The 27,591-nt window shown below is 44.8% G+C and overlaps 2 protein-coding genes across 12 annotated transcripts in view; one reads left to right on the top strand and one right to left on the bottom strand.

The window, feature by feature from the left end:
• Positions 1–27,591, bottom strand: part of LOC137363487 (uncharacterized) — a 296,432-nt gene that overhangs the window by 129,382 nt on the left and 139,459 nt on the right. For 9 of the 11 annotated variants that reach the window (XM_068027298.1, XM_068027300.1, XM_068027301.1 and 6 more), the window contains one exon: positions 13,415–13,531. In XM_068027298.1, coding sequence (XP_067883399.1) covers positions 13,415–13,499 — 85 coding nt within the window. In that variant the 5' untranslated portion in view covers positions 13,500–13,531. Of the gene's footprint in view, positions 1–13,414; positions 13,532–21,864; positions 22,195–27,591 lie in introns of those variants that run through there. The other 2 variants (XM_068027299.1, XM_068027302.1) reach the window with 2 other exon arrangements.
• Positions 21,229–27,591, top strand: part of slc22a16 (solute carrier family 22 member 16) — a 97,729-nt gene continuing 91,366 nt past the window's right edge. Inside the window, exon 1 of the mRNA XM_068027292.1 lies at positions 21,229–21,438. Within this exon, the coding sequence (XP_067883393.1) occupies positions 21,259–21,438 (180 nt within the window). The 5' untranslated portion in view covers positions 21,229–21,258. The remainder of the gene's footprint in view (positions 21,439–27,591) is intronic.

The raw sequence follows: 27,591 nt of genomic DNA, 5'->3' as shown, positions 1-27,591 counted from the left end.
ATGTTCCATATGATGAAATTAATATATTTCCATCTGGCAGGTGTGGTTTCCGCCACACAGGACACACCCACCCAGTGCAGAAGGGACCTTGATGGAAAGCACAGCAGAGCAGGCTGTGGCTTTAACTGCAACATCAGTATGACCCAGGAAAAATACTGCTGTGGGTGCAGGAAAATTTAATAAGATCCCTGAAGTTTATCAGGATTCTGTATCTAAAGGGACAGTAAACCCATACCCCTTGAGTGGGGCAAGCAAGCCCATCGTCATACTCAGGGATACAGGGGCCACCAGATCCCTTTTGCTGGGAAAAGACATGACCTTTCTCCCAGACAGTGCAGTGAATGCAAGGATGGTAGTTAATGGTATAGGAGAGCAGTGTATACTCATACTTTTACATCAGGTGGACTTGAAATGTGACCTAGTTTCGGGACCGGTGACCATAGGGATTGTTCCTAGTTTGCCTGTGGACGAGGTTGACCTGCTCCTAGGTAATGATCTGGCGGGGGCAAAGGCGGACGCTTCCCCAGTAGTGGTAGAGAGACCGAAAGAGGTCAGACAGATAGGGCAGTGGGAGGAGATGGTCCCCTGCATTTCCCCTGATTGTGTGGTGACTCGGGCCATGGCCAAACCAGCTCCCTCAGAGGAGACTGAACTGGCGCTGCAGACAGATGACGATGCTGTCTGGTTGTTTGGAACTTTCCTTGGGAAGTTAGAGGACCTAAGGAATGGGTTAAACCAATCTTCCCTAGTTGAGGCTCACCAAGCCGACCAGTGTTAAGGAAGTTAGCACAGGCTGCTCAAACTGAAATTGAAGCAGAGGGAGTCCCTGATTGCGACTAAGTAAAGAGTGAAATGCTGATGAGGAAGTGGAGCTCTCCTCACAGACTTGAAGACAAAGAGTGGACAGTGGTTCACTAGTTAGTGGTACCATAATGAAATATTAAGAATGGCCCACGAGTTTACAATGGCTGTACATATACAATACCAAAGCCCTTATAAGACAGCAGTTTGACTGACCAAAACTCCACAAAGATGTAGTGGAGTACTGTAAAACTTGCCACATGTGCCAGGTTGAGGGGACGCCCCAATCTGCAGTAAAATAGAGTCATAGAACACCAAAACAGGCCCTTTGGCCCATCGAGTCTGCGCCGACCATCAACCACGCATTTATACTAATCCTACATTAATCCCATTTCCCCTCTCACATCCCCACCTTCCCTCAATTCTCCTACCACCTACCTACACTAAGGGCAATTTTTTACAATGGCCAATTTACCTATCAACCTGCAAGTCTTTGGCATGTGGGAGGAAACCAGAGCACCCGGAAGAAACCCACACAGAGAGAACTTGCAAACTCCGCACAGGCAGTACCCAGAACCGAACCTGGGTCGCTGGAGCTGTGAGGCTGCGGTGCTAACCACTGCGCAACACTAATTCCTGTACCAGCTTTTGGGGGACTCTCCAGCAGAGGGCTGGTGAATTGTGAGGGCCCCTGCCGAGAAAAAATGGGGGCAGACAAGTACAGGTCTGGCAGAGTTAGGGAGGAAGGGGACAAAAAGGACCGCGAGGACAGGTTAAAAGAGGTCCAGGAGGACTCCGACACAAAACCTCCTACTGTCCGGTCAGCCAACATACAAACATACGAATTAGAAGCAGGAGTAGGCCACTCGACCCTTCGAGCCTGCTCCGCCATTCAATAAGTTTATGGCTGAACTGAATACTCCACATTTCCACCTACCCCTGATAACCTACAACCCCCTTGCTTATCAAGAATCTATCTACCTCTGCCTTAGAAATATTCAAAGACTCTGCTTCCACCGCCTTTTGAGGAAGAGAATTCCAAAGACTCACGACGCTCTGTCTTAACTGGGCGACCCTTTATTTTTAAACAGTGACCCCTAGTTCTAGATTCTCCCACAAGGGGAAACATCCTTTCCACATCCACCCTGTCAAGACATCTCAGAATCTTATATGTTTTAATCAAGTCACCTCTTACTCTTCTAAATTCTAGTGGATACAAGCCTAGCTTAGCCAATCTTTCCTCGTAAGACAGTCCGCCCATTCCAGGTATTAGTCTAGTAAACCTTCTCTGTACTGCGTCCAATGCATTTACCTCCTTTCTTAAATAAGGAGACCAATACTGTACACAGTACTCTAGACTTGATCTCAACAATGCCTTGTATAGCTGAAGCATAACCTCCCTACTTTTGTATTCAATTCCCCTAGAGATAAACGATAACATTCCATTAGCTTTCCTAATTACGTGCTGTCCCTCCATACTAACCTGTTGCGATTCATGCACTAGGAAACCCAGATGCCTCTGCATCTCATGACAACCCTGAAATGTTGAAAGAATTAGACTCCACACCCTCCTACATAAATGCAGGCAAAAGGAGTACCCTACCAGGGCTGCTAACAGCATTTACTGAAACCTGCAGGGACAAGGAAAGTTCCCAAAAGGGCAAACTGAGTGAAGTCGATGCCTCACCTAGCTGAAGTACCGCAGCATACTGCAGTGGAATCTGGACAGATACCTGTGGGCAGGAATGTCCATTAGGACATGGGGGAAATTGGCAAAGAGACCCTTCCCACAGTCAAGAGAAAAGGGAAACAAAAATGCTCTAAAGTGAGCAGTACTTGTTGGACTCACCAGCACACTGAAAGTCAGGTCAGAGTGGATCTACCCACTTCATACTCCCATGATCAGAGCTCAAGCCCAAACTAATTAAACCCAACAACCTCACTTCTGACTCCAACAAGAACAAAGAGAAAATCTCAGACACCTCACAGGGGTTTAAAACCAATTTATCACCCGATACCAACACAGGGAGAGAAATTAGTAAGGTACTGGAACCTGAAGAGTTAGAACCACATGTTGCAGAAACAGCAGCTAAGAGGTTAAAGCTTGTGCATAAAGGAGAACTTATCCTAGACAATTATGGAAATTTGCAGATGCAGCTTCCCCAACAACCAGATGTGTACGAAGATGCCCATTTGCAGCTTTTAACAAACTAATACTAAAGAAACTTTAAACACACTGGATAACACCTAATCATCTCAGACCAAGCTCAAGGGTAAAGGGCAGTTTAAAAATCAGCACTACTGCTGCAGAGAGAAAAGACAAGCTGCAAACGTTTTTAAGATTACTGTGGATGACAGTGATGACAAATGCATGTGTGTTTTCCTTTGTTTTCTCTTTTTAACTCTTATAATGTAATGCTCCCATGGTTGCATTTCATTCGGCATGGTATGGAGGTGTGACAGAAACCCCAAATGGAAATATTTGCCTGAGACTTTTTACTGAGACTATTACAAATAACTCTTAAAAACCAGAACAGACCAGCTAAGATGGCCATGCACAATTTGCATATGAGAAGCCAAAGGCCGCTGGTGACAGAGGTGATTACTCAGTCTAGCCAGAACAATGGGGATGTTCTCTGATTAAATTACCCAAAATAGTTTTATTAATGTTGATCGTCAAAAGCCATCGACACCCATTGACTTTGAAAGAGCCAAACCACACCCCCCCCAGCAAAGTATGTCTGAACAGCCTTGAATTTCAAAGATCATTCAAGAAGCTGCAGTTTCAAACAAAGAGGTGGTCATATCACCGTCCTGATGTAAGGTCACTGACCTGAAATGTTAACTTTGCTTCTCTCTCCACAGATGCTGCCAGACCTGCTGAGTATTTTCCAGCACTTTTTTTTTTTATTTGGTCATATCACATGACTGCTTGTGTAACTCTGGGAGTTTGTGAATTGTACCTCAGCTGTACTTTAAGCCAGCAAGAGAGCTGCAATCTCTCTCCCTCTCTCCACTAAGGTTCCAGCAAAGCCTCGGCTGCAAACCTACAGCCCACCACAGCCAGCAACCGGGGACACAGATAAAGCCCCTCTTCTGCCTTCCGGAACCAGAGAAGCAAGCCCAGTGAGGACTTCAGGACCCTGGGACTAAACTTCAGTATTTAAATTCCATTTTTATTAAGGACTCCACTCTAACCTCCCAACTCTGTGTTTTTCCCCTCTGTAATCTATTTGTATGTGTGTGCACCTGTCATGTGAAGGTGAGCATGGATGCATCAGGTATTTTAGTAATCTTAACTGCTTTAGAGTGATAAGGTCAATAAACTTACATCATTCTTGTTTAAACTCAAGAAAACCTGTCTGATTGGTTCATTCACAATTATATTCGAGGAACAGGTGCAAATGCTCACTGAGGTGAACCACTGTGTTAAAAGAATTAACCCTGTTGCAGTCAAACCAGAGAAGGAGCGAAAGGGAAGCCTGAGACCCCTTCCTCACCTGGTCATAACAGTATTTTCCAGGGAGCAAGCTCCAGAACCTCTTCCAATCCCACCCCAATAATCTATCAGTTGTGAATTTCAAGGTGGCAACATTTCAAATAAATGTGCACAAATCTACATTCCTGGTTGCAACGAAAACTGGCAACTGGATAAGCAAGTTGTTGTGATTGAGATATTACAGAAGCCTCCCATTCATCATGAGCTTTCACATGATTGACAGAAGAGATGCGGTCTGCAGTTATTGGACAAAACACTGCGGACGTTGAAAAGTTGGAAATACTCAGCCAGTCAGGCAGCAATTATGGAGAGAGAAACGGAGTTAACAGGCTGAATTTTTTGGCACTGCCCTGGTCCCACGCTGGTCCCATGCAAAACATGATTACATAGTGGCAGGCAGAAGAGGCATCCAGTGGGGTGCTGGTGGCTGCGTGAGGTCATGTCATTGGGAGTGCCGGCGCCATCTTTAAAGAGCTGCCAGCACTCTTCTCAATTGTTGCAGCAGAAAAGGTGGCTCAGAAGAACAGAAACAGAAAGCAGGCTGGTGCAAAAACAGCACAGGCAAGGTCCCGGGTGGTCTCACAGGTTAGCGATGCCTCCCTATAGGTTCTCCTTCAGGCTGCTTGGGCAAGGTGGGAGACTCTCTTCCCCTGGGATGGGGGAAGGAGACCCGCCCACCAGACCAAGGATGGAGGTTGCAGAGGAAGTCAGCAGCCACAGGGTTGTCCCTAGAACCTGTTGCAGTCACACAAGAGGGTGAATGACCTGATGAGATTTGCCAAAGTAGGTGCACAATAATGTGTTCACCTTAGGGCTTACATGTGGTGAGGTGTGAGGGTCAGCTAGTTAGAGAAGGGATGCCAACCCAGTTCCTGGCAATGGGGCCAGGCAGCAGCATGTTGGTTAATGGCCCCGGCCATCTCAAGTGACTCCTGAAATAAAAACAAGAAATGCTGGAAATACTCAGCAGGTCTGGCAGCATCTGTAGAAAGAGAAGCAGAGTTAACATTTCGGGTCAGTGACCCTTCCTCAGAACTGGTGACTCCTGCACTGCTGCTTCTGAGTGGCCATGTGCAGAAAGCATACCTGTGGGCCCATCATGTACAGTCAGGCGGCCAGCATCATAGTCGAGCAACTCACAATGATCAACTGTGAGTTTGCAGAAAAAGACAGCCCACAATGCTCAGGAAAGGGCAAAGACTGGCACTGGCAGACTATTAATCATGACTCCGTGAGGAGGCAGTGCCAGAACTTGGCGGACAACATGGGGCCATTCTATCGCAGATGGTGAGACGGGAGTGGAGAGTTGAGATAGTGAGTGGCCTAATGGATGGGCCGAAGAAATCCTCTGCTGAACACGAGGTATAGTGCTCAGGTGTCCATCCTGGTCAGACGAAGCTCTACACTAGGACTGGACTGAAGGACATAATGGAATGCTCATCATTCTCTAATTACTCTTCTCTCAAGCGAGTCAAAGACCAGAGCAGCAAGCTGCAGAAACCGAGGGACAGCTGTCCACCTCTGAGGAGGAGGAGGGAACCTAAGAGGACGCACCATCACATTATTCCCCCGCACCTTCTACTAGTGCAGATAGTCTCAAGTTGGTGGGTATGCGTTCATGAGTAGATCAAGGATCACAATCTGGTCAGCACAACACAGACATGCCCGAGCAGCTGACGGAGGCTGTGACAGTCAAGGCCACTGACATTTGGAGGACTGTGGGAGGCCAGGTTGTTGCTGACCCTCAGGCTGATGACATGTCTCTGGAGTCGTCAGCAAGGCAGCAGATGCTGAAACTGCAGTGCGAAGTGCGTGAACATCTGGCAGAGATCCCAGGGACTATGTGCATCTGTGCGTGGATGATCGAAGAGTCCATCCAGGCCATAAGTGTCACCATAACTCTCTGGGAATCAAGGGATATGGCGAGCAGGCAGGAAAGTGGAATTGAAGCCTAAGATCAGCCATGATTGTACTAAATGGTGGAGCATGCTCGATGGGCCATATGGTCTAATTCTGCTCCTGTTTCTCCTGTTCGTGTTTCCTCCATTGAGTGACTGGCAACCCTCATGGAAAGCCACATCCACCAGACCACTCAGTGGATGCTGGAAATGGGTGCAGACCTGCTTGCCATTACCAACTCCATGAGCCTTGTGCAATGGCTTGGTGGGGGCATGGCAAGGTGCCTGGAATCACTGCCAGATCCTTGAACTCCTCAGGTGAGCAGGGAGGTATAGGCATGCCTTGAAAGGGAGGAGAAACATCTGTCTGAAGCATCTGGGGGCTCTTCTCAGGGCACTCCTGGTGTAAACAGCGGCCCCTCGGCTAGTTACACCAGCCATGGCGAGAGGGGAGACAACCTACACTTCTGCAGGAGGCCCTCAATGTGCCAGGGCCCTCCAGGTTATAGGCAGCCAGAAGACGATGACCAACATCATCCTGAGCCAAGGGGCAGCAAGGCCAGCAGCCTGCCTCCACCTCAGCTGATAGCACAGGAAGAGCATAGGAGCACACTGAAGGGAGTTAAGGAGAGCACCTAGCTGCACTCAGCATTCACGGGGTTTGTTTTTGGATTCTTGAAGCCTTGAAAATATTTGTACCACCTTTAAATTTCTGATGTGGCTAGGTATGAGTTCTCCTTATATCTCGTGGGGAGCCATTTGAACTTCAGGAGCACCACGGCTCCATCAACGGGTTTAATAGGTGGGAGCACACTGCATGAGGCCGAGACATTCCCCATGCCACTGCGTCCAGTTCAGCTGGGACCAGGTAAATGGTAAGGTTAATGAGTGTGATGGCACCAGGCTGCAGAATCCTGAAGCTTTATTGGATTGCATGTTTCTGTCAGTAAGGATCCTGTGAATCGTTCTTGTACGAGCGCATCCTGAGCATCCCTTGCGCTAGGGCTCAACAGAATACTACGCCTGTTTATCATCTTCCTCAATCTTCTCAGCATCAAAGGAGGCATTGTGCTCAATGATATCTTCAGTGTTCAATTGCTCACCTCTCTGCAGCGCCAGGTAGTATTAGACACAGCACACCACAAGTATATGGGAGACGCTTGCTGGGCCATAATGTAGGGCTCCACCAGATCTGTCTAGGCACTGGATCCACATCTTTAGAAGCCCTATGGCCTGCTCAATGACCACTCTAGTTGCACCCTGGCAGGTGTTGTATCTCCCTCTACATCAGTGCTAGGGTTCCTCGCAGGCGTCGTAGCCAGGTCTTCAATGGGTAGCCCTTGTTACCCAGTATACATCCTCGAAGGCATGTGTGAGTTCTGAAAAGGTCTGGCCACTGGGACTGCCTTAGTATGTAAGTGTCATGGCTGCTTCCCAGGAATGGTGCACAGACTTGCAGGAACCGTTTGTGGTGGTCACAGACCATTGTACATTGAACAAGTGGAAGCCCTTCTGGTTGATGAAGGCAGTGGGAGCCTTGATGGCCACATGCATGCAATTGATGACACCCTACACATTGGGGAATCCAGCAATGACCCCGAATCCTACAGTTCTCTTACCATGACTGTCAGGAACTTTGGCACAAATCTTCCAAAACTCACTGAATACTAAAGAGGTGACTGGCTACTGGTGAAAGGCAGATGTTACACCTACTTTTAAAAGAGGTAGAAAACCCCCCCAAAAAACTACAGACCAGTGTGTCTGACATCCATTGTGGATAGTTATGATTAAAGTTGAGATCATGAAGCACTTAGATAGAAATAAAATCATAAAAGATAACCAATATGGTTTCATGAATCCTTGAACCTAATGTACTGATTTACTTTGAGGGTGTGACAAAGGAGCTTGATAGGGTTAAGGCAGTGAATGTGATGTACCCGGATTTCAGTAAAGCCTTTGATACAGTTGCTCTGGAAAAGCTGGTACTGAAAACAAAGAAAGTGGGTATCAGTGGAACTATTTTACGATGGATGCATAGATCGAATCCTGAAGGTGGTGATACAGGGATTGTTATCAACCAGGAAGAATGTTACTGGTGGTCTACAGGGGTCTATTTTGGAATAAAAACAAGAAATGCTGGAAATACTCAGCAGGTCTGGCAGCATCTGTGGAGAGGTGGTCTACAGGGGTCTATTTTGGGACTTCTTGTTTAATATCTTCATAAATGATCTGAAACTAAGAGTCAGAAGCACAGTGACTACATTTGCAGATGATGTAAAGCTAATGAAGGTTCTAAACTACAGTAGGATGTGAATATATTTTGGGAATTGGGCAGGCAGGTGGCATATGAAATTCAATGTAGAGAACTGCAAGTGTTTCACCTGGGGACAAAAAAAAAATCCAGGAAATAAGTGCTACTTAAATGGAAAGAAAATAAAGCATACAGCAAATGAAAGAAATTTGCAGGTCCGGAATGACAATATATTGAAGCTAATGCAACAATGCTCAGTGGCAGTTCGTAAATTAAAACAGATGTTGGGATATATCAAAAGGCCAATATTGAGTTGAAATAATGAAGTAATCGTGCTATTTTATATTTCATTAATGCAATCACACTTACAATTGTTATGACCGAGGCGGGAGGAGTGCACAGTTTTTCTTGTTCCACTTCTCCACAGGTCACAACATATATTTAAATTTTTTTCCCAGTTCCCGATACGGTCAATCATAGACTTTATTTTCATCCCAGAATAAACTACACCAACCAGGTTTCTTTAATAAAACAACAAAATTATCAGTTTATTATAAAACAAGTCTTAACCAGTAACTAAGCAAAGCATTAACACAGATTGAAATATGAAAGTTCCATTTTTAGCTAGCTCCTCACATACACACTCACACATGCACCAGTTAACTGAAAAAAAGAGATTTTCTCTTTAGAGCTCTATTACAAAAAAAACAGGCAAAAAAGAATACTTTGGCCAAATACTTGCTAATTCTTGAAGAAGAAAAAAAGAATTGGAAAGATGTCAGGTGTCCTTTTGTTCGGTTTGGCGTCTCAAATACGAGTAGACAGCTGTCACTGGGATCTTCCTAGAATAGTTCTTTTCTGGTGACGCTGAAGATCATTTTGGGCAGGCTTTCCAGGAGAAATGCAGCAACAGGGGTTTCAGGCAGGCCTTGCAGAAGGAATGCAGCATCAATTTCTCTATTTCTTACACTCGCTTCTAAGAGCTTCTCAAAGAGATGAGAAAACTGGCAGGCTTTGCAAAGAGCTGGAAAAGGCTGAGATGGGGTTTGTCCTTGTTGATTCTTTAAGTCCTCTTTAGAACACTGTCCGTACCCCAAATGCCTGTCCAAAGCAAAACCAAAAACATCTCAGGAGTCAAGCCTCCTGACCCCTCTAAATCTTGACCTGTCACTTCTCAGTAAACATCTTTCCCAAGTCAAAAAGCCCCCTGCTGGGCATTTATCTGAAAACAGGTGCCTTCCAGTAACTATTGTTTACAAGTTAAGTCCAAAAGACCTTTTAATGACCTCCTTTAAAAAAAAGTTCCAGCATCTATGGAATCTTTTTTCAGTTTTAAAACACAAATCCTCATAATTTAACAAAAAAAAAAGGAAGCATGCGTAACACAATACTGTGTATAGTCACCACAATACAAAAAACTATTGAAAGGATACTGAAGAGTGCAACCAGAATGATTGAGTGGATGCAGGGATTGAATTATGATGAGTAGTTATGGAAAATGGGCATGTTCTCACTGGAAAAGTGAAAGTTGACAGGTGGTATAATTACTGTTTTTAAGGAGTCTAAAGGGACTAAATAATGTAGACCATGTAGTAATTACACCCTGTCTAGAATTGTAGAATCAGAGGACAGGCCTTTGCTTAAAAGGGGGTAAATTCAAAACTATTCTATGCAAACATTACTTCAGTAAGCAAGTCTAACAATCTATTGAACAGCTTTCCTAGAGAGAGATGGTGGAGGCAGATAGTGTTGAGTTGCTCATGCGCAAATTAGATAGATTTGTTTCAGAAAGTAATATTTGGGGATAAATGATAAAGTAGATGAGTAAGTAGAGATATGATATTTGGCAAGTGTAGCATGCTTGGGAGAAACAGGCGACGTTGGACCTATAGTTCCCAAAGCTTTCCACCAATGGGGGTTTTAATTGCGTCATGTCTGGGTCTGCTATTGATAGCCAATTGTAATTAATAGCCATGATTATCAATAACTATTATTGTTGCATCATGCTACTACTAGGGTGCTAGAACGTGAACTTTTTTGTCGAGCAATCCCTGTATAATCTGCACACTTCAAGAAACTACCATAGTGAATTTCTCTTGACAATATCAAATGCTTTCTAAAATGTTAACAAAATTTAGCACCACTGTGAATTGCCACTGTTTGTTTTTTTCAATGATATTATGAAGAATAAGGATCTGGTTAATAAAAGATAAGTTCTAACAAAAATCAGCTTACTCTTCTTTTAGTCTCCCATCAAAGGCTGCCCTAATTCTACTGAGAATAATGGTACAGAAGAGTTTGCCAGGGAAGGGAACAATGTAATACCACACTAGTTGTTAGAATCATTTGTCTTCTTTCTTAGAAAGCTTGACAGTATTTTTTTGTCCAAACCTTTAGTGTTAATTATCATCCCTCAGGCTAAATAGATGTACGTTGGTAGTCAAGCTTTCATCTTCATCGAGTAATTCTGCACAAATTTGTTTCTCTGTAGGTGATGTTCTTTAAGTTAGCTTTGGGGTGAAACTCACCTCATGCATTGTAATTTCTCCACAATTAACATCCAGTTCAGCCATCTTTTCGATGGAGTTAGTCAATCCTACTGTCATGGAGGTAGTCTGTTGAAGATTTTATGGAAGTATTCTGCCCATCCCCTCTTTATATCTTCACAATATCAAATGCTTTCTAAAATGTAAACAAAATTTAGCAACACTATGAATTGCCGTTCTTTGCTTTTCTCAATGATATTTGACAGTTTGGTGGCAAACAAACCATGCTTGTTTTTGATAGGGCCTTCGCTGGCAATGTATAAAGTCTCGATTTGGCATTGTGATTGATTCTGTGCTGAGAAATTCACCTTGCATTAAATTTGGCATAGACTGGTCAAGAAATCATGGTCTTAGACATTGCAGATAACATCTGCCTCATTAATAAAAATATAGATGTGTAAAGAGACACAAATGATCTTGCAGACACAGCCAGAAAAGTTGGGCTGTACATTAATGGTGTTGTTACGACCAGGTGAGAAAGGGGTCTTGTGGTTCCCTCTCAGCCTTCGTCTAGTTTAACCGTAACAGGGTTTAATTTTAAAAACACTGTGTTTTTAGCTCCCCTCAGTGAATCCTTGTTCACTGCTCTCTAATTGTAAGGCAAAGAAATCGACCGGACAGGTTTTCTTAGATTTAAACAAGAAAGGTGCAAGTTTATTAACCTTAAACTCTAATTTGGTTAATGACTACGCATACGCGACGCAACCACGCCAGCATGCATATGCAATAAACACACACGCAGATAGAGACTGAAAAGTAGAAAGAATACAGGGGAAAAGTTTGAGGCAATAGCTGGGATTTATTTACTGTCCTTTGAGGTCGATGTAGAGTCTTGGACTGCAGGTAATTCTTGCCGTTTCATTGGGGCCCAGTGCACGCATTAAAACTTGTTTCAATGTAGGAGTCTTTTCTCTCTTGAGGTTTAAGTGACTTCAATGGATCCGGATATTCATATGAGAGAGAGAGACAGAGAGACAGAGAGAGAGAGAGACAGACAGAGAGACAGACAGAGAGAGAGAGAGACAGAGACAGACAGAGAGAGAGACAGAGAGACAGACAGAGAGAGAGACACAGAGAGAGACACAGAGAGAGACACAGAGAGAGAGAGAGAGAGAGACAGAGAGAGAGACAGAGAGAGAGACAGAGAGAGAGACAGAGAGAGAGACAGAGAGAGAGACAGAGAGAGAGAGAGATAGATAGCCAGGAGAGAGGCTCTCTTCTTCCAATTTCAGTTACAATTTGATCCAAACTGTCCTGCCAGCAGTTCAAAACCAAAAAACTTGGGCCAGCAGGTTAGTCATGTGACTAGCTGTTATAACAAACTCCTGCGTTTGTGGATTCTCCATCTTAGCAGACACCCTGGAATGCTGGCTTTCTTACACATTCTATGTCTGGTCAGCAAACTCCATTGGGTTAATTGGATCAGGGGGCCGTTCTATTGTCTCCAAGCACTGTCTCTTAGCATGCAAATATTTTCCAGCCACAGCTGATCTCTTTAAACAAGACACTTCTTCATTTCAGCAACAGTTTAAAATTAATGTTCAGATGACAAAATTAATATGCCTCATTCTTGGCAGGTGGGGTCTACATGACAGGTGTAAAAACACAGATCTTGAAAGATAATGTTGACTTTGATGAAAGAATAATCGTGAGAGGTGAACAACAACAAACAATGCATTCTTTTACCAACTTTCACCAATAGTGTGTTGTAAAATGGTGGAGTTTGCACAGCTGATGTCAAAGCTCACATTGATAAAACTAGTGGAGCTTTTCAGACGCTTGACACAATCTGGAAATCAAATGGAATTAGAGAGAAAACAAAGTCAATAATTTTTAAGAGCAACAGAAGCTCAACACCCTGCAGTAGAGATGCTGCAATGGCTGTTTAATATCAGGTCGTTTAACAAAGTGACGAATGAAAATGTACTTCAGAGAGCAGAGACTATTGACGATAACAGTCTGGAACAGAAGACAGACCCAAATTGGGCACATTCTGAGAATGCCTGACAGAAAAATCCCCAAGCAAACATGGAAATGGATGTCACGAGGGAAAAGAGCTAGAGATCAACCAAGAAGAACTGGTGGTAGGGGAATATAGGGACAGGTGAGGATGTGGTAGGAATATGGGATTAGTGTAGGCTTAGTATAAATGGGTGGTTAATGGTCGGCACAGATTTGGTGGGCCGAAGGGCCTGTTTCAGTGCTGTATCTCTAAATCAAATCAAATCAAACTCTATGCAAAACTCTATGCACCTCAAGTGTACTTGCAACTATGCATGCTAGAGGCAAAAGCCCAAGTCAGAATTGCATGGCATTGACTCATTATTACCTTGTGCACCTCAGTGGAGTAGGAAGAATGATGATGATCATGATGACAACGATTGCCATGTTACAATTCAACTGGATTCTTAGCACTAACCTTGGACACCTGGTGACTTTTCTGCAACTGTGGTTTTCAACAAATCCACTTTATCCGTCAAATTCTGTAAGACAGGTAACTCCATCCTTCTCAAAGGGCTAGTCGATGGGTCTGATACTGGAAACAGAATGAATGATCTTTGGAGGATATCAGAGAATCGTAAATTCAGAGCTAACCTCAAAATCTCAAACTTGTACATTGGTGGGATAGAGTAGAGACAACTACATTTGTCTGGTTTAAAAAGACATGCATTTATATAGCACCTTTCATGAAGTCAGGACGTTCCAAAGCTTTACAGCCAATGAAGTACCATTTGAAATGTGGTCACTGTTGTAATGTAGGAAATATAGAAGACAATTTGCACACAGTAAACTCCCACAAACAACAATGTGATAATGACCAGATAATGTTTTTCTGCGGCTGATCCGTCCCAGGTCTCAACTCCTCTTTCGGGCCTGCTCCGCATAACCCTCGACTCCCCGAGATTTCAAAAATCTATCTACCTCCTCCTTAAATACATTTAGTGACCAAGCCTCCACAACTCTCTGAGGTAGAGAATTCCAGAGATTCACCACCCTCTGAGAGAAGAAATTCCTTTGCATCTCAATTGTAAATGTGTGCCCCCTTATTCTGTAACTATGTCTCCTAGTTCGAGATTCCCCCACCAGTGGAAACATATTCTCAACATCTATCCTGTCAATCCCCCTTAAAATCATATATGTTTCAATAAGATCACCTCTCATTCTTCTAAACTCCAATGAATAAAGGCCTAACCTGTTTAGCCATTCTTGATAAGATAACCTCTTCATCACAGGAATCAGCCTAATGAACCTTTTCTGAACTGCCTCCAATGCTAGTGTATCCTTTCTTAAATACGGGGACCAAAACTGTACACAGTACTCCAGGTGTGGTCTCACCAACAATTTGTACAGTTGTAACAAGACTTCGCTATTTTTAAACTCTAACCCCCTAGCAATAAAGGCCAAAATTCCATTTGCCTTCCTAATTACTTGCACCTGCATGCTAACTTTTTATGTTTCTTTGAAATAGTGTCATGCGATCTTTTAGGTCCACCTGAGAGGGCTGACAAAGCCTTGGTTTAAAGTCATCCGAAAGACAGATATACTGTACCCAGCCTGATGTTAGTACAGGGCGAGAAAGAGTTTGGTGGCGGGATGCATGGATGTGAGCAGGAAGCCAAGTCTAGCCATTAAACTAGAATGGCAAGGGGATGGGTATCTGAGCAGGGAGACAGAGGAGAGGGAAACAAGGATAGAAATGAAAGACAGAAAGATAAGAAGCAAAAGTGGAAAGCAGAGAAAACAAGGGCTAAAAACGAATGGGACCGTCGTGCAAAATAAAGCTAACAATGTTAAAAAGACAAGTCTAAAGACATTGTGTCTTAATGCGTGGAGCATTCACAATAAGGTAGATGAATTACCAGCGCAAATAGACATAAACGGTTATGATTTAGTAGCGATTACGGAGACATGGCTGCAAGGTGACCAAGGATGGGAACTGAACATCCAGGGGTATTCAGTATTTAGGAAGGACAGGCAAAAGGGAAAGGAGGAGGGGTAGTGTTGTTAGTAAAGGAGGAAATCAATGCAATAGTGAGGAAGGATACTGGCTCGGAAAATCATGATGTGGAATCTGTATGGGTGGAGCTAAGAAACATCAAGGGGCAGAAAACGTTGGTGGGGTTGACTATAGGCCCCCAAACAGTGGTGGCGATGTAAGGGATGGCATTAAAGAGGAAATTAGAGACGTATGCAATAAGGGTACAACTGTAATCATGGGTGACCTTAATCTACATATAGATTGGACAAACCAAATTAGCAATAATACTGGGGAGGAGGATTTCCTGGAGTGTGTACGTGACGGTTTTTTAGACCAATACGTTGAGGCACCAATGAGAGAACAGGCTATCCTAGACTGGGTATTGTGCAATGAGAAAGGATTAATTAACAATTTTGTTGTGCGGGGTCCCTTGGGGAGGAGTGACCACAACATGATAGAATTCTTCATTAAGATGGAGAGTGAAGTAGTTCAATTCGAAACTAGGGTCCTGAATCTAAATAAAGAAAACTATGAAGGAATGAGGCGTTGGTTGGCCATGGTAGATTGGGGAACTTTACTAAAAGGGTTGACGGTAGATAGGCAATGGATAATATTTAAAGAACGTGTGCATGAATTACAACAATTATTCATTCCTGTCTGGCGCAAAAATAAAACTAGAAAGGTGCCTCAACCGTGGCTTACAAAAGAAATTAGGGATAGTATTAGATCCAAAGAGGAGGCATATAAAATTGCCAGAAAAAGCAGCAAGTCTGAGGATTGGGAGCAGTTTAGAATTCAGCAAAGGAGGACAAAGGGATTGATTAAGCAGGGGAAAATAGAGTATGAGAGTAAACTTGCGGGCAACATAAAAACTGACTGTAAAAGCTTCTATAAATATGTGAAGAGAAAAAGATTAGTGAAGACAAATGTAGGTCCCTTACAGTCAGAAACGGGGGAAATTATAATGGGGAACAAAGAAATGGCAGAACAATTAAACACATACTTTGATTCTGTCTTCACAAAGGAGGATACAAATAACCTCCCAGAAATGTTAGGGAACCAAGGGTCTAATGAGAGGGAGGAACTGAAGGATATCAGTATTAGTAAAAAAATACTGCTAGGGAAATTAATGGGGTTAAAGGCTGACAAATCCCCAGGGCCTGATAATCTACATCCCAGAGTACTAAAGGAAGTGGCCCTGGAAATAGTGGATGCATTGGTCATCTTCCAAAATTCTATAGACTCTGGAGCAGTTCCTACAGATTGGAAGGTGGCAAATGTAACCCCACTATTTAAAAAAGGAGGGACAGAAAAAATAGGGAACTGCAGACCAAGTAGCCTTACATCAGTAGTGGGGAAAATGCTAGAGCCTATTATAAAGGATGTGATAGCAGAACACCTGGAAAGCATAAACGGGATTGGGCAAAGTCAGCATGGGTTTACGAAAGGGAAATCATGCTTAATAAATCGATTGGAGTTTTTTGAGGATGTAACTAGTAGAACAGATAAGGGAGAAGCAGTGGATATGGAGTATTTGGATTTTCAGAAAGCTTTTGATAAGGTCCCACATAAGAGGTTAGTGTGCAAAATTAAATCACATGGGATTGGGGGGGGGAATATACTGGCATGGATTGAGAATTGGTTGACAGACAGGAAACAGAGCAGGAATAAACGGGTATTTTTCCGGGTGGCAGGCAGTGACTAGTAGGGTCCGCAGGGATCAGTGCTTGGGCCCCAGCTATTCACAATATATATTAATGACTTGGGTGAGGGAACTAAATGTAACATTTCCAAGTTTGCAGACCACACAAAGCTGGGGGAGAATGTGAGCTGTGAGGAGGATGCAAAGAGGGTCCAATGTGACTTGGACAAGTTGGGTGAGTGGGAAATGCATGGCAGATGCAGTATAACGTGGATAAATGTGAGGTTATCCACTTTGGTTGTAAAAACAGAAAAGCAGATTATCTAAATGGTGATAGATTGGGGAAGGGGGAGGTGCAACGAGACCTGGGTGTCCTTGTACATCAGTCACTGAAGGCAAGCAGTCAGGTGCAGCAAGCAATTAGGAAGGCGAATGGTATGTTGGCTTTCATCGCAAGAGGATTTGCGTACAGGAGCAAGGATGTCTTACTGCAGTTATACAGGGCCTTGGTGAGACCACATCTGGAGTATTGTGTGCAGTTTTGGTCTCCTTATCTGAGGAAGAATGTTCTTGCCATGGAGGGAGTGCAAAGAAGATTTACTCGGTTGATTCCTGGGATGGCAGGATTGATGTATGAGGAGAGATTGGGTCGACTAGGCCTATATTCACCAGAGTTTGGAAGAATGAGATGGGATCTCATAGAAACCTATAAAATTCTAACAGGACTAGACAGGCTAGATGCAGGGAGATAAAAACAAAATACTGCAGATGCTGGAAATCTGAAATAAAAACAAGAAATGCTGGAAATACTCAGCAGGTCTGGCAGCATTTGTCGAAAGAGAAGCAGAGTTAACGTTTCAGATCAGTGACCTTTCTTCAGAACTAACAAATATTAGAAATGTAAAATATTTTAAGCAAGTAAAGCAGTGGGTGGGGCAAGAGACAACAAAAGACTGTCCCATCAACAGCTTCTCTTTTGTTATCTCTTGCCCCACCACCCACCCCCTCCCCCCGCTTTACTAGATGCAGGGAGGATGTTCCTGATGGCTGGGGAGTCCAGAACCAGGGGTCACAGTCTCAGGATACGGGGTATGCCATTTAGAACCAGGATGAGGAGAAACCTCTTCACTCAGAGGGTGGTGAACCTGTGGAATTCTCTACCACAGAAGGCAGTGGAGGCCAAGTCATTAAATATATTCAAGAAGGAGATAGATATATTTCTTAATGCCAAAGGGAACAAGGGATATGGGGAAAAAGCAGGAGCAGGGTACTGAATTAGACGATCAGCCACTATCTTTTTTGAATGGCGGAGCAGGCCCGAAGGGCTGAATGGCCTACTCCTGCTCCTATTTTCTATGTTGCCAGTACTGACATATACCGATTGGCTGAGCTCAAAATTCAAATAATGATCATGTTTTGTGCAAAAGACTTGAAATTCTGCTACAAGTCGTCTGGTCAATAAGGATTTCCAACTCTAACCACTAACCCTATACTGTACGGTGCCAATAGTTGATGCGGTGCCTTTGGTGACACAGGCCACCATGTCAATAGGTGTAATATTTTTTTTTTTTTTTAAGAACAAAGAAATGAATTGCACCACATTAAAAACAAGCTGCTGCAATGGTATATTGGTATACTATATCGGTATTGGTATCAGGATGGAATTTAATGTAATTTTTAAAATTCTTTCATGGGATGTGGGTGTCGCTAGCAATGGTAGCATTTATTGCCCATGCCTAATTGGCCTTGAGAAAATGGTGCTGAGCTGCCTTCTTGAACCGCTGCAGTCCATATGGGTTGGTACACCCACAGTGCTGATAGGAAGAGAGTTCCAGGAGTTTGACCCAGCAACAGTAAAGGAATGGTGATATAATTTCAAGTCAGGATGGTGTGTGGCTTAGAGGGGAACTTGCAGGCGGTGCTATTCCCACGCTTCCCTCGTCTTTCTAGGTGGTAGAGGTCACGGGTTTGGAAGGTGCTGTCGAAGGAGTCTTGGTGAGTTGCTGCAGTGCATCTTGTACATGGTACACACTGCTGCCACTGTGCGTCGGTGGTGAAGGGAGTGAATGTTGAAGGTGGTGAATGGGATGCCAATCAAGCGGGCGGCTTTGTCCTGGATGGTATTGAACTTCTTGAGTGTTGTTGGAGCTGCACTCATCTAGGTAAGTGGAGAGTATTCCATCACACTCCTGACTTGTGCCTTGTAGATGGTGGACAGGCTTTGGCGAGTCAGGAGGTGAGTTACTTGCTACAGAAGTCCCAGCCTCTGATCTGCTCTTTTAGCTACAGCTTTTATGTGGCTGGTCCAGTTCAGTTTCTGGTCAATGGTAATCCCCAGGATGTTGATAGTGCGGGTTTCAGCGATGATACTGCCATTGAATGTCAAGGTGAGATGGTTGGATTCTCTCTTCTTTGTAATGGTCATTGCCTGGCACTTGTGTAGCGTGATTGTTACTTGCCACTTATCAGCCCTAGCCTGAATGTTGTCCAGGTCTTGCCACATATGGAGTCAGACTGCTTCAGTACCTGAAGAGTTACAAAAGGTGATGAACATCAGCAAACATCCCACTTTTGACCTTTTGATGGAAGGAAGGTCATTGATGAAGCAGCTGAAGATGGTTGGGCCTTGGACACTACCCTGAAGAATTCCTGCAGTGATGTCCTTGGACTGAAATGATTGACATCCATCAACCACAGTTATCTTCCTTTGTGCTAGGTATAACTCCAACCAGTGAAGTTTTCCCCCAGATTCCCATTGACTCCAGTTTTGCTAGGACTCCTGGATACCACACTCAGTCAAATACTGCCTTGATATCTAGGGTGCAGTTTTGTCTCCCCCACCACCCCTCCCCCACCAATGTGCCAAGGAGATGGGGGGGGAGGGGGGGATGATGATCCAGAGGAGGGAGGGAGGGGGATTATGATGATGGAGAGGGTGAAATGATGATCAAGATGCTGGGAGGCGCTGCCGCTCCTCGGGTGCAGTGTCTTGATCTGCTGCTGTGCAGTACTAGAGCTTGGAGTCTCTGGGTGAGGAGCAAGTGGGATGGGGAAGATGCCGGGGGTGAGGGAGGGCCGAAGATGAAGGATAATGATGGTTGACGATGGGAGTGGCTCCTCTCTCGCTCTAGGGGATGAAGGATAATGAAGGAGGAGGTTGATGATGATGGGAATGGCTCCTCTCCCTGTCTCCCTCTCTCAGTGATGAAGGTTGATGATGCTGATGATGGGAGTGACTCCTCTCCCCGTCTCTCTCTCTCAGTGATGAAGGTTGATGATGCTGATGATGGGAGTGACTCCTCTCCCTCTCTCTCTCTCAGTGATGAAGGTTGATGATGCTGATGATGGGAGTGACTCCTCTCCCCGTTTCTCTCTCTCAGTGATGAAGGTTGATGATGCTGATGATGGGAGTGACTCCTCTCCCCGTTTCTCTCTCTCAGTGATGAAGGTTGATGATGTTGATGATGGGAGTGACTCCTCTCCCTCTCTCTCTCTCAGTGATGAAGGTTGATGATGCTGATGATGGGAGTGGCTCCTCTCCCCGTCTCTCTCTCTCAGTGATGAAGGTTGATGATGCTGATGATGGGAGTGGCTCCTCTCCCCGTCTCTCTCTCTCAGTGATGAAGGTTGATGATGCTGATGATGGGAGTGACTCCTCTCCCCGTCTCTCTCTCTCAGTGATGAAGGTTGATGATGCTGATGATGGGAGTGACTCCTCTCCCCGTCTCTCTCTCTCTCAGTGATGAAGGTTGATGATGCTGATGATGGGAGTGGCTCCTCTCCCCGTCTCTCTCTCTCTCAGTGATGAAGGTTGATGATGCTGATGATGGGAGTGACTCCTCTCCCCGTCTCTCTCTCTCAGTGATGAAGGTTGATGATGCTGATGATGGGTGACTCCTCTCCCCGTCTCGCTCTCTCAGTGATGAAGGTTGATGATGCTGATGATGGGAGTGACTCCTCTCCCCGTCTCTCTCTCTCAGTGATGAAGGTTGATGATGCTGATGATGGGAGTGACTCCTCTCCCCGTCTCTCTCTCTCAGTGATGAAGGTTGATGATGCTGATGATGGGAGTGACTCCTCTCCCCGTCTCTCTCTCTCAGTGATGAAGGTTGATGATGCTGATGATGGGAGTGACTCCTCTCCCCGTCTCTCTCTCTCAGTGATGAAGGTTGATGATGCTGATGATGGGAGTGACTCCTCTCCCCGTCTCTCTCTCTCAGTGATGAAGGTTGATGATGCTGATGATGGGAGTGACTCCTCTCCCCGTCTCTCTCTCTCAGTGATGAAGGTTGATGATGCTGATGATGGGAGTGACTCCTCTCCCCGTCTCTCTCTCTCAGTGATGAAGGTTGATGATGCTGATGATGGGAGTGACTCCTCTCCCCGTCTCTCTCTCTCAGTGATGAAGGTTGATGATGCTGATGATGGGAGTGACTCCTCTCCCCGTCTCTCTCTCTCAGTGATGAAGGTTGATGATGCTGATGATGGGAGTGACTCCTCTCCCCGTCTCTCTCTCTCAGTGATGAAGGTTGATGATGCTGATGATGGGAGTGACTCCTCTCCCCGTCTCTCTCTCTCAGTGATGAAGGTTGATGATGCTGATGATGGGAGTGACTCCTCTCCCCGTCTCTCTCTCTCAGTGATGAAGGTTGATGATGCTGATGATGGGAGTGGCTCCTCTCCCCCTCCTCCTCTCTTGCTCCGCCCGCCGCTGATCTGCGCCGAGACTCAGACTCGGGGTGAGGAGCGAGCGGGACGTGCGGCTCGAGCAATGGCGGGCAAGACGGAGAATCACAAAACTTCCGATTTTTATCGGAATGAGGTAAGAATAGCACCTTTCTTAATTAAATGTTTTTTTTAAAAAGGGAAAAAGAGCAAATCCAATAAATGGAGAGGAGGAAGGGGGGGGGGGTGTTATTAACTGACAGGAATCCCCCCCCCCCAAACCACCTTTTTAAAAAAAATCTCCACCGCGTTATCGTTATCTAATCTCCTTTGTCTTTTTTTAATTGTCCCAATTTAAATGCTCGCTGCGGTATTGCTGGCGGTGGGGATGCCATCACCGAGTGGGAAGCGGCGATGATGCCGAGTTTCTTTCTCCCTGTTCCACCCCGGGGGGGGGGAAGGAGGGCAACTCACCGCGCAAACCCTCCCTGGGCTGGCGAAAGACCCAAAGCTCCATCAAAAATAAAAATCATTAACTTCAATAAAAAAAATAATATTTGAACCAAATGTGAACGTTACTTACTTTTTTTTTAAAAAAAAAAAGAACAATGAAGACGATGCGATGCGGGTGACGGTTGGTGAGGGGCCCGACACGTGCCTCCGGGGTTTTTTTTTGTGAATGAAAAGGGAACCCGGCTTTTTTTGAATGGAGATGGACTCGGATTTTAAAGGGTTTTTTTTTCCTTACCCCCTCCCTCCTCTCTCTCTCCAGTCGTCCTGGGGACACGGACGATGCCGGATGCTCCGCCACGCGTTCGGCGCTGCGGATTATGGCCGCAGGTCACTCGCTGGCAGCTGCTCTCCCTCTAATACATTTGACGCATGTAGGGGATGAGAAGCCTCCTAGTGGCTGCATTGCAATATTCCCCATCCCCACCCCCACCCCCACCAAGATATCTTTTTCCCCCCCTATGTTATATATAAAATGACCCCTTTGAAACTACATCTGGCAATTGCTAACAACAGGAGTTACCAATTTTTTTGGGGGGGTGGCTTAAATGTTGAACTGAGCAACTGGAATTCAATAAACCAACAATCCAGTTGACCATTTCCCCGCCCTGTGTGTTAAGGGTTGCCAATTTAAAACCCAATAAAAATAATAATTCTAATGTACCCCCTTTTTTTAAAAAAAAACTGGATCACAATTTCTGCTCAGCCGGCGCAAATTTACACTTGCTAAAGAGGTGTTGTTGCCAACCTCCCTATCTTAAAAAATCATGTCACTCGCTGGTTTATATATATATATTTTTAAAAACCTACACAAGGTTTGCAGTCAATGAAGACTGGAGAGTATAATGTTTATTGAAATTCTCTCTCTACAGGAATATGTTGTAAGAATTTGAGGGCATCATGCAATTGAAATAAAATCGTGAGTGTAAAGCGGTGGTAAGATGTGGGTTCATACTCTCTTTCCCCACACAAGTGAGTTTCTTACCCAGGGGTGGAGGCAAACCACTTAAGATGCTCTCCAGTAAATCTATAAGCAGCTGGTTACAGAATGATGGTGAAGGTTTAGTAGCCTTGCTTCTTGTTGGGAATGACTGGGGTGCAGATGTTTTAAAATGGGGCAGAAAAATTGATAGGGGCAAGTAAAAGTAATTGAGTGTGGGCATAGTGCCACAGTAAGTTGGTGTTCCAACGTGCTGTGACACTTAATGCATGTACACTTTATGTGGATCTACTGATTCCTTTTCTCCACCTTCAGCTTTTGTCCAAGCCATTTAATCTCCCAAAATTCCCTTTGCTTCCCACTCTTCTCCAGCCCTGCCTTTGTTCTTCTGCCTTGCAATAAAAACAGCAAATGCTGGAAATACTCAGCAGATCAGATACATTTATGGAGACAGAAACAAGAGTTAATGTTTCATGTTGATGACCTTTCGTTAGAACTGGAAAAGGGTGTAAAAGAGCCATTACATCTCTAACTTTTCCCAGTTTTGATGAGTGATTACTGACCTTAAACATTAACTCCGGCCGGAATTTTTCATTGGGCGGGAGGCTGGCTGAAAAGTCGGTTGCGATCCCGCCTCCGCCAGTCATGGGGACCCAGATTGGGATTTTACGCTCCCACTCCCAAAATTGGTCTTGGGCAGGACTTGCATCTCCTTGAGGTAGGATGCTCTCCCTAATGGAGCTGCCAGCCAATCAGCGGGCCGGCAGCTCTTAGTCCCAGCAGCGCCACCGGGAGCGGTGGCCACTGCTGGCACTACACCCAGCCGTCGCAAGCAACAAGAAGGACAGCCCCGGAAGACAAGTAAGTTTTTAGGCCCTTGCCGGGGTCAATCGGTTGGGCCCTGGTGAGGCTAGGGGGCGGAGGGAGTGTTTGTGCTTTGGGGGCGGCCCTCTGTGGGGCACAGGGTGCCCATTCAGGAGGGGCCCCCAGCTGGCAAGAACGCTGCCTGGTTTCACCAGGTGGGGTTTTTGAGGCTTCTGCCGTCTGGCCGCCAAGGGTAAAATACCTGCGGCGGTGGGAGGAGGCCCTTAAGTACCAGTTAATTGGCGACTTAAGGGCCTTGATTGGCCTAAGGCAGGCTGGCTCTTTCTCGTCGCCCTGCGTAAAATTGAGGCGGGGGCGGGAGGGGGTTGGATACGGCCCCTCTGCCTCCCACTCTATTTTACGCGGCCCCCACCACCACCAGCCCACTTGTTTGGGGGATGTAAAATTCCGGCCTCTCTTTCTCTCTCCACGGGTGCTGCCTGACCGCTTGACTACATAGTCATTAGCTGTTTTTATTTCAGATTTGCAGCATCCGCAGTACTTTGCTTTTGTCCTTGTGCCTTGTGTTCTGTTTCCCTGATTGCCATTGCCAGGATTCAGTACTGCTTCCAAGTAAAGGAAAGTGGGATAGCAATCGAGTCTCCATTGTATGAGTAGAAATGCTGCATCAACAATGCTGGGACCATAATTTTGATGAGGCCCTTTCATTTGTGCTCTGGAGACCAAAATCATCCCAGTTCTCAGGAATGTTGTAAGCAGGGCTGAATCCTGGTAAAAGCAGCTGGGTAAGGCAGATGCAGAAGGGTAGGGACATTGACTGGACAGTGTAAGCTGGGAATTGGAGAATTGTGTTATTGCTATGTTGGGGGGGGGGGTGGGGGGTGGAGAGTGAGAAAGTGTACAGCCAGGGAAGAAATAAATGTGTGGAATGGGATGTAGAATTGAGAGTCCTGTGACAGATTTGACTAAGTTTGGGCCAAAAGGCAAGTGGAGGTAAAGGTGGTGTGGATAAGAGGAAATGCATAGGGAGAACAGAGTGCATAGGTAGGGAAATGGGTGCTGGTGGAATGTGAACAGATGGATTTAGACTGGGCATGGGTTGATGAATTTAGTTTGGGATCAGATATATGCCCACATGGATTGGAAAATGACACACAGTGTAACTAGATGGGTAAGGGTTATGAAAAGCAGTGCTGCTGAAGTACAGAGGTGTAGAAATATCAGAGGGAATGGGGACATTGGAGACGGCTGGTTGAAAGGCCAGTTGCTTCTGTGGTGGGTCTGCAAGGAAACCTAACTACCTAACACAACAGCAACTAATGCCTTTTTGTAACAGCAAAGTTATTGAAGAGAGAGGGAGGTTACTGATCCAAGGGGACATGATAACGAGGGACAGAGACCCGGAAGAGTGCAGGAAACAGATAGAATAAGAATCAAATGGCAGTGAGGTAGCACCTAGGGATGGCGTGGGGTCCTGCAATAATATGGCAGAAAGAGAGAACAGGATCCTGAGGGAACACAGTAGAAACAAGAGAAGAGGCATGGCCCATAGAGGGGGAGTGGGGTGGAGCAAGATGAGCTTCCTATGTTGATGGATGGGACAAAGAGAAGTGTTGATGTGGAGAGAGAAGGTAGATTTGGAGAGATGCAGCTCTCGACTAGGGACAGGAATAATGCTACAGCAAAGGGTGCAGATCTGGCCTCTGGGCGGTGTGGCAAAGCAAGGGAATAGGGAGGATGGGAATGGCTATTTGGCACCTGAAATACGGGGAGAAGTAACGGTCTTAAAAATATAATTGGGGGAAGAATGTGTTGGAAGGAAAAGATTATGGGAATATTTGGAGTGGCCAGGCCAGTGTGAATGGCAAGCAGCATCAACGTGACATAGGGATTTGGAGCTACAGTAAAGCTTAGTGGGATAATAGGAAGCAAGTGCAAAAATCGTGGGCATACACTGGTGTGTTGTAGAAGAGAAATCGATAGAAGTCAGGGAAGGAGGCAGTTGTATTGGGGATGGAGGCAGGCTCCTGAGATGAGATTGGGAAGCCATTGTTGACAAAGAGCTTTGACTCAGTACTAATGAATGAGTTTTGTAGTTCATGGGAGAGGGAATGGAAAATACTTGGTGGAAAAGGAAGGTCGATATACTGGGATGAAAAAGCACTTGACATGTTTTAGAAGAATACATGTCAATAAACTAAATTATTCACATTTTAAAAAAGGTGGAATTTGTGCTCACAAAGGCTGGAGTTGTCTGCTGGGAAAGAATACACAGTATTTCAATCTAATGAATATATTTAGCATTTCCTACCACAGTATAACATCTCTGTTGCCTACTCCAGCTATCTTTGTGGTTTCTAAACAAGTGACAATTTAATGCTAATTATCATCAGTTTTGTACCCTAGGATTAAGTTAAGGCTGCCCAAACTCATCACATTAGTCTGGGCTGGGGTTGGTTTCTAAAATTTAGAATTGAAAGAACATTGTTGTAAATTGCACCACCTGGTTCCCAGGCAGTTAAATTTTATGCTAAAACTGCATGGTATTCTTGATGCAGATCCGTGGGTGCCATTGATTTTTGTGTGTGTCATATTCTGTATTGGATGTGCTGTTAGAATGTATTTTGCATATACATTGAGCCATTTTGGTGCATCATATAATTCAATTCATGAAAGCTTTGTTTAAAAGTTAGTATCTTTACTCCATTGCTGTGTCTCAAATCCAGCCCAGGGAAGACATTGTAATGCATTGCATTGGAGTAAATGACCGTTGCAATTTTGAATAATGGTTGTTTTCATGCTTTGTTTAGTTTGCAAAGATGGGTGGGTATTGTTGGTACAGGGACTATTACTGTGAAAAGATTGGTTTGTGAGGATTTACTGATGTTGCATTAGTTTTAATGATTGGTCTGACTGGCACTATTTTCAGAGATAAATACGTTTCTAATAACCCAATGTAAGTAAATGCTGTGTGACAAGTGTTTTTTTTCTGTGTGTGTATATTAGGTGGAATAACAGCAGGGTACAGCCGGAGGCAGCTGTAACAACAACAGATGACTCTCAAATTTGACCCTGATGGTTTGTTTAGAGCACTTGAAAGGTCTGGAGAAATTTTGCTGGAGTACCAACTGGTAAGCCAGAGCTTTTCCATGGCCTCTGTGTGCTCTAACAACACAGGTTCAATAAGTAATGCTTAACTGTGATTGAATTTCTGCGCACGAGACAGACTTCAAGGTGACGGCGCTGTTTGGGAGAGAGCTCCACAAGTAAGAGCAGGAATATGTGAAGCTTTGCTGCTGGTGTTCCATGTCAACTGTTTGGAATGATACAGGATGTTGAAGTGCAACTGCATCAGCTCTTGTGTTCCTGGCATAAACATGGAGGCCTAGCTAAAGCAGAAACAACTCCTGCGGCACTGCTCCAGTCATGATCTTGAAGAGGACTGTCAGAATGACAATGTGTCTCAGATGTTGCAGAGGATGGAGTATGCCAACTTACTCTGAACCAATGGTCTAAATTGCTTTGGACTGTAATGAGTCCACAAGTAAAAGATGGGTTCTCTAGCCTGCCAAACAAGGTTACAATATTCCATCTGTATGCAGATACAGGCTATGAAACGCTCAAGTTTCCAGCTGTGATGAGTGGTGGTGAGGTTTCTTGAGAATTCCCATTTTTCTGTCAACGTTTGATGAGCATCAGTCAGTTGCCAATGCAACTCTGCTTATGAGTTGAGTTACTAGTCAAGCCAGTGCCTGAGAAGAATGCATCACTACATTGACTTTATAGTGACTCTGCAACCGTAAATAACCAGCGAGACATTCTTTGCCATTTCCGACTTGCTATTCGTTTAGGTATCCACAGAATAAATAAGAAGGTGGTTTGCTGCACCAGGAATATTATCGTGGATTTGTGTTCAAATCTTTGTCCTTGCCAGCTCTCAACTAGTCAGGAGGTGCTTTGGAGAGAACAACAACCAATTACTTAGTAACACTGCGATGTATGTGTGGATGTCAGTGACTCAGCTGGATTATCTTG

Source organism: Heterodontus francisci, chromosome 3, assembly GCF_036365525.1.
Source record: "Heterodontus francisci isolate sHetFra1 chromosome 3, sHetFra1.hap1, whole genome shotgun sequence".
Classification (NCBI taxonomy): domain Eukaryota; kingdom Metazoa; phylum Chordata; class Chondrichthyes; order Heterodontiformes; family Heterodontidae; genus Heterodontus; species Heterodontus francisci.
This window is presented reverse-complemented; position numbering and strand designations above follow the sequence as displayed.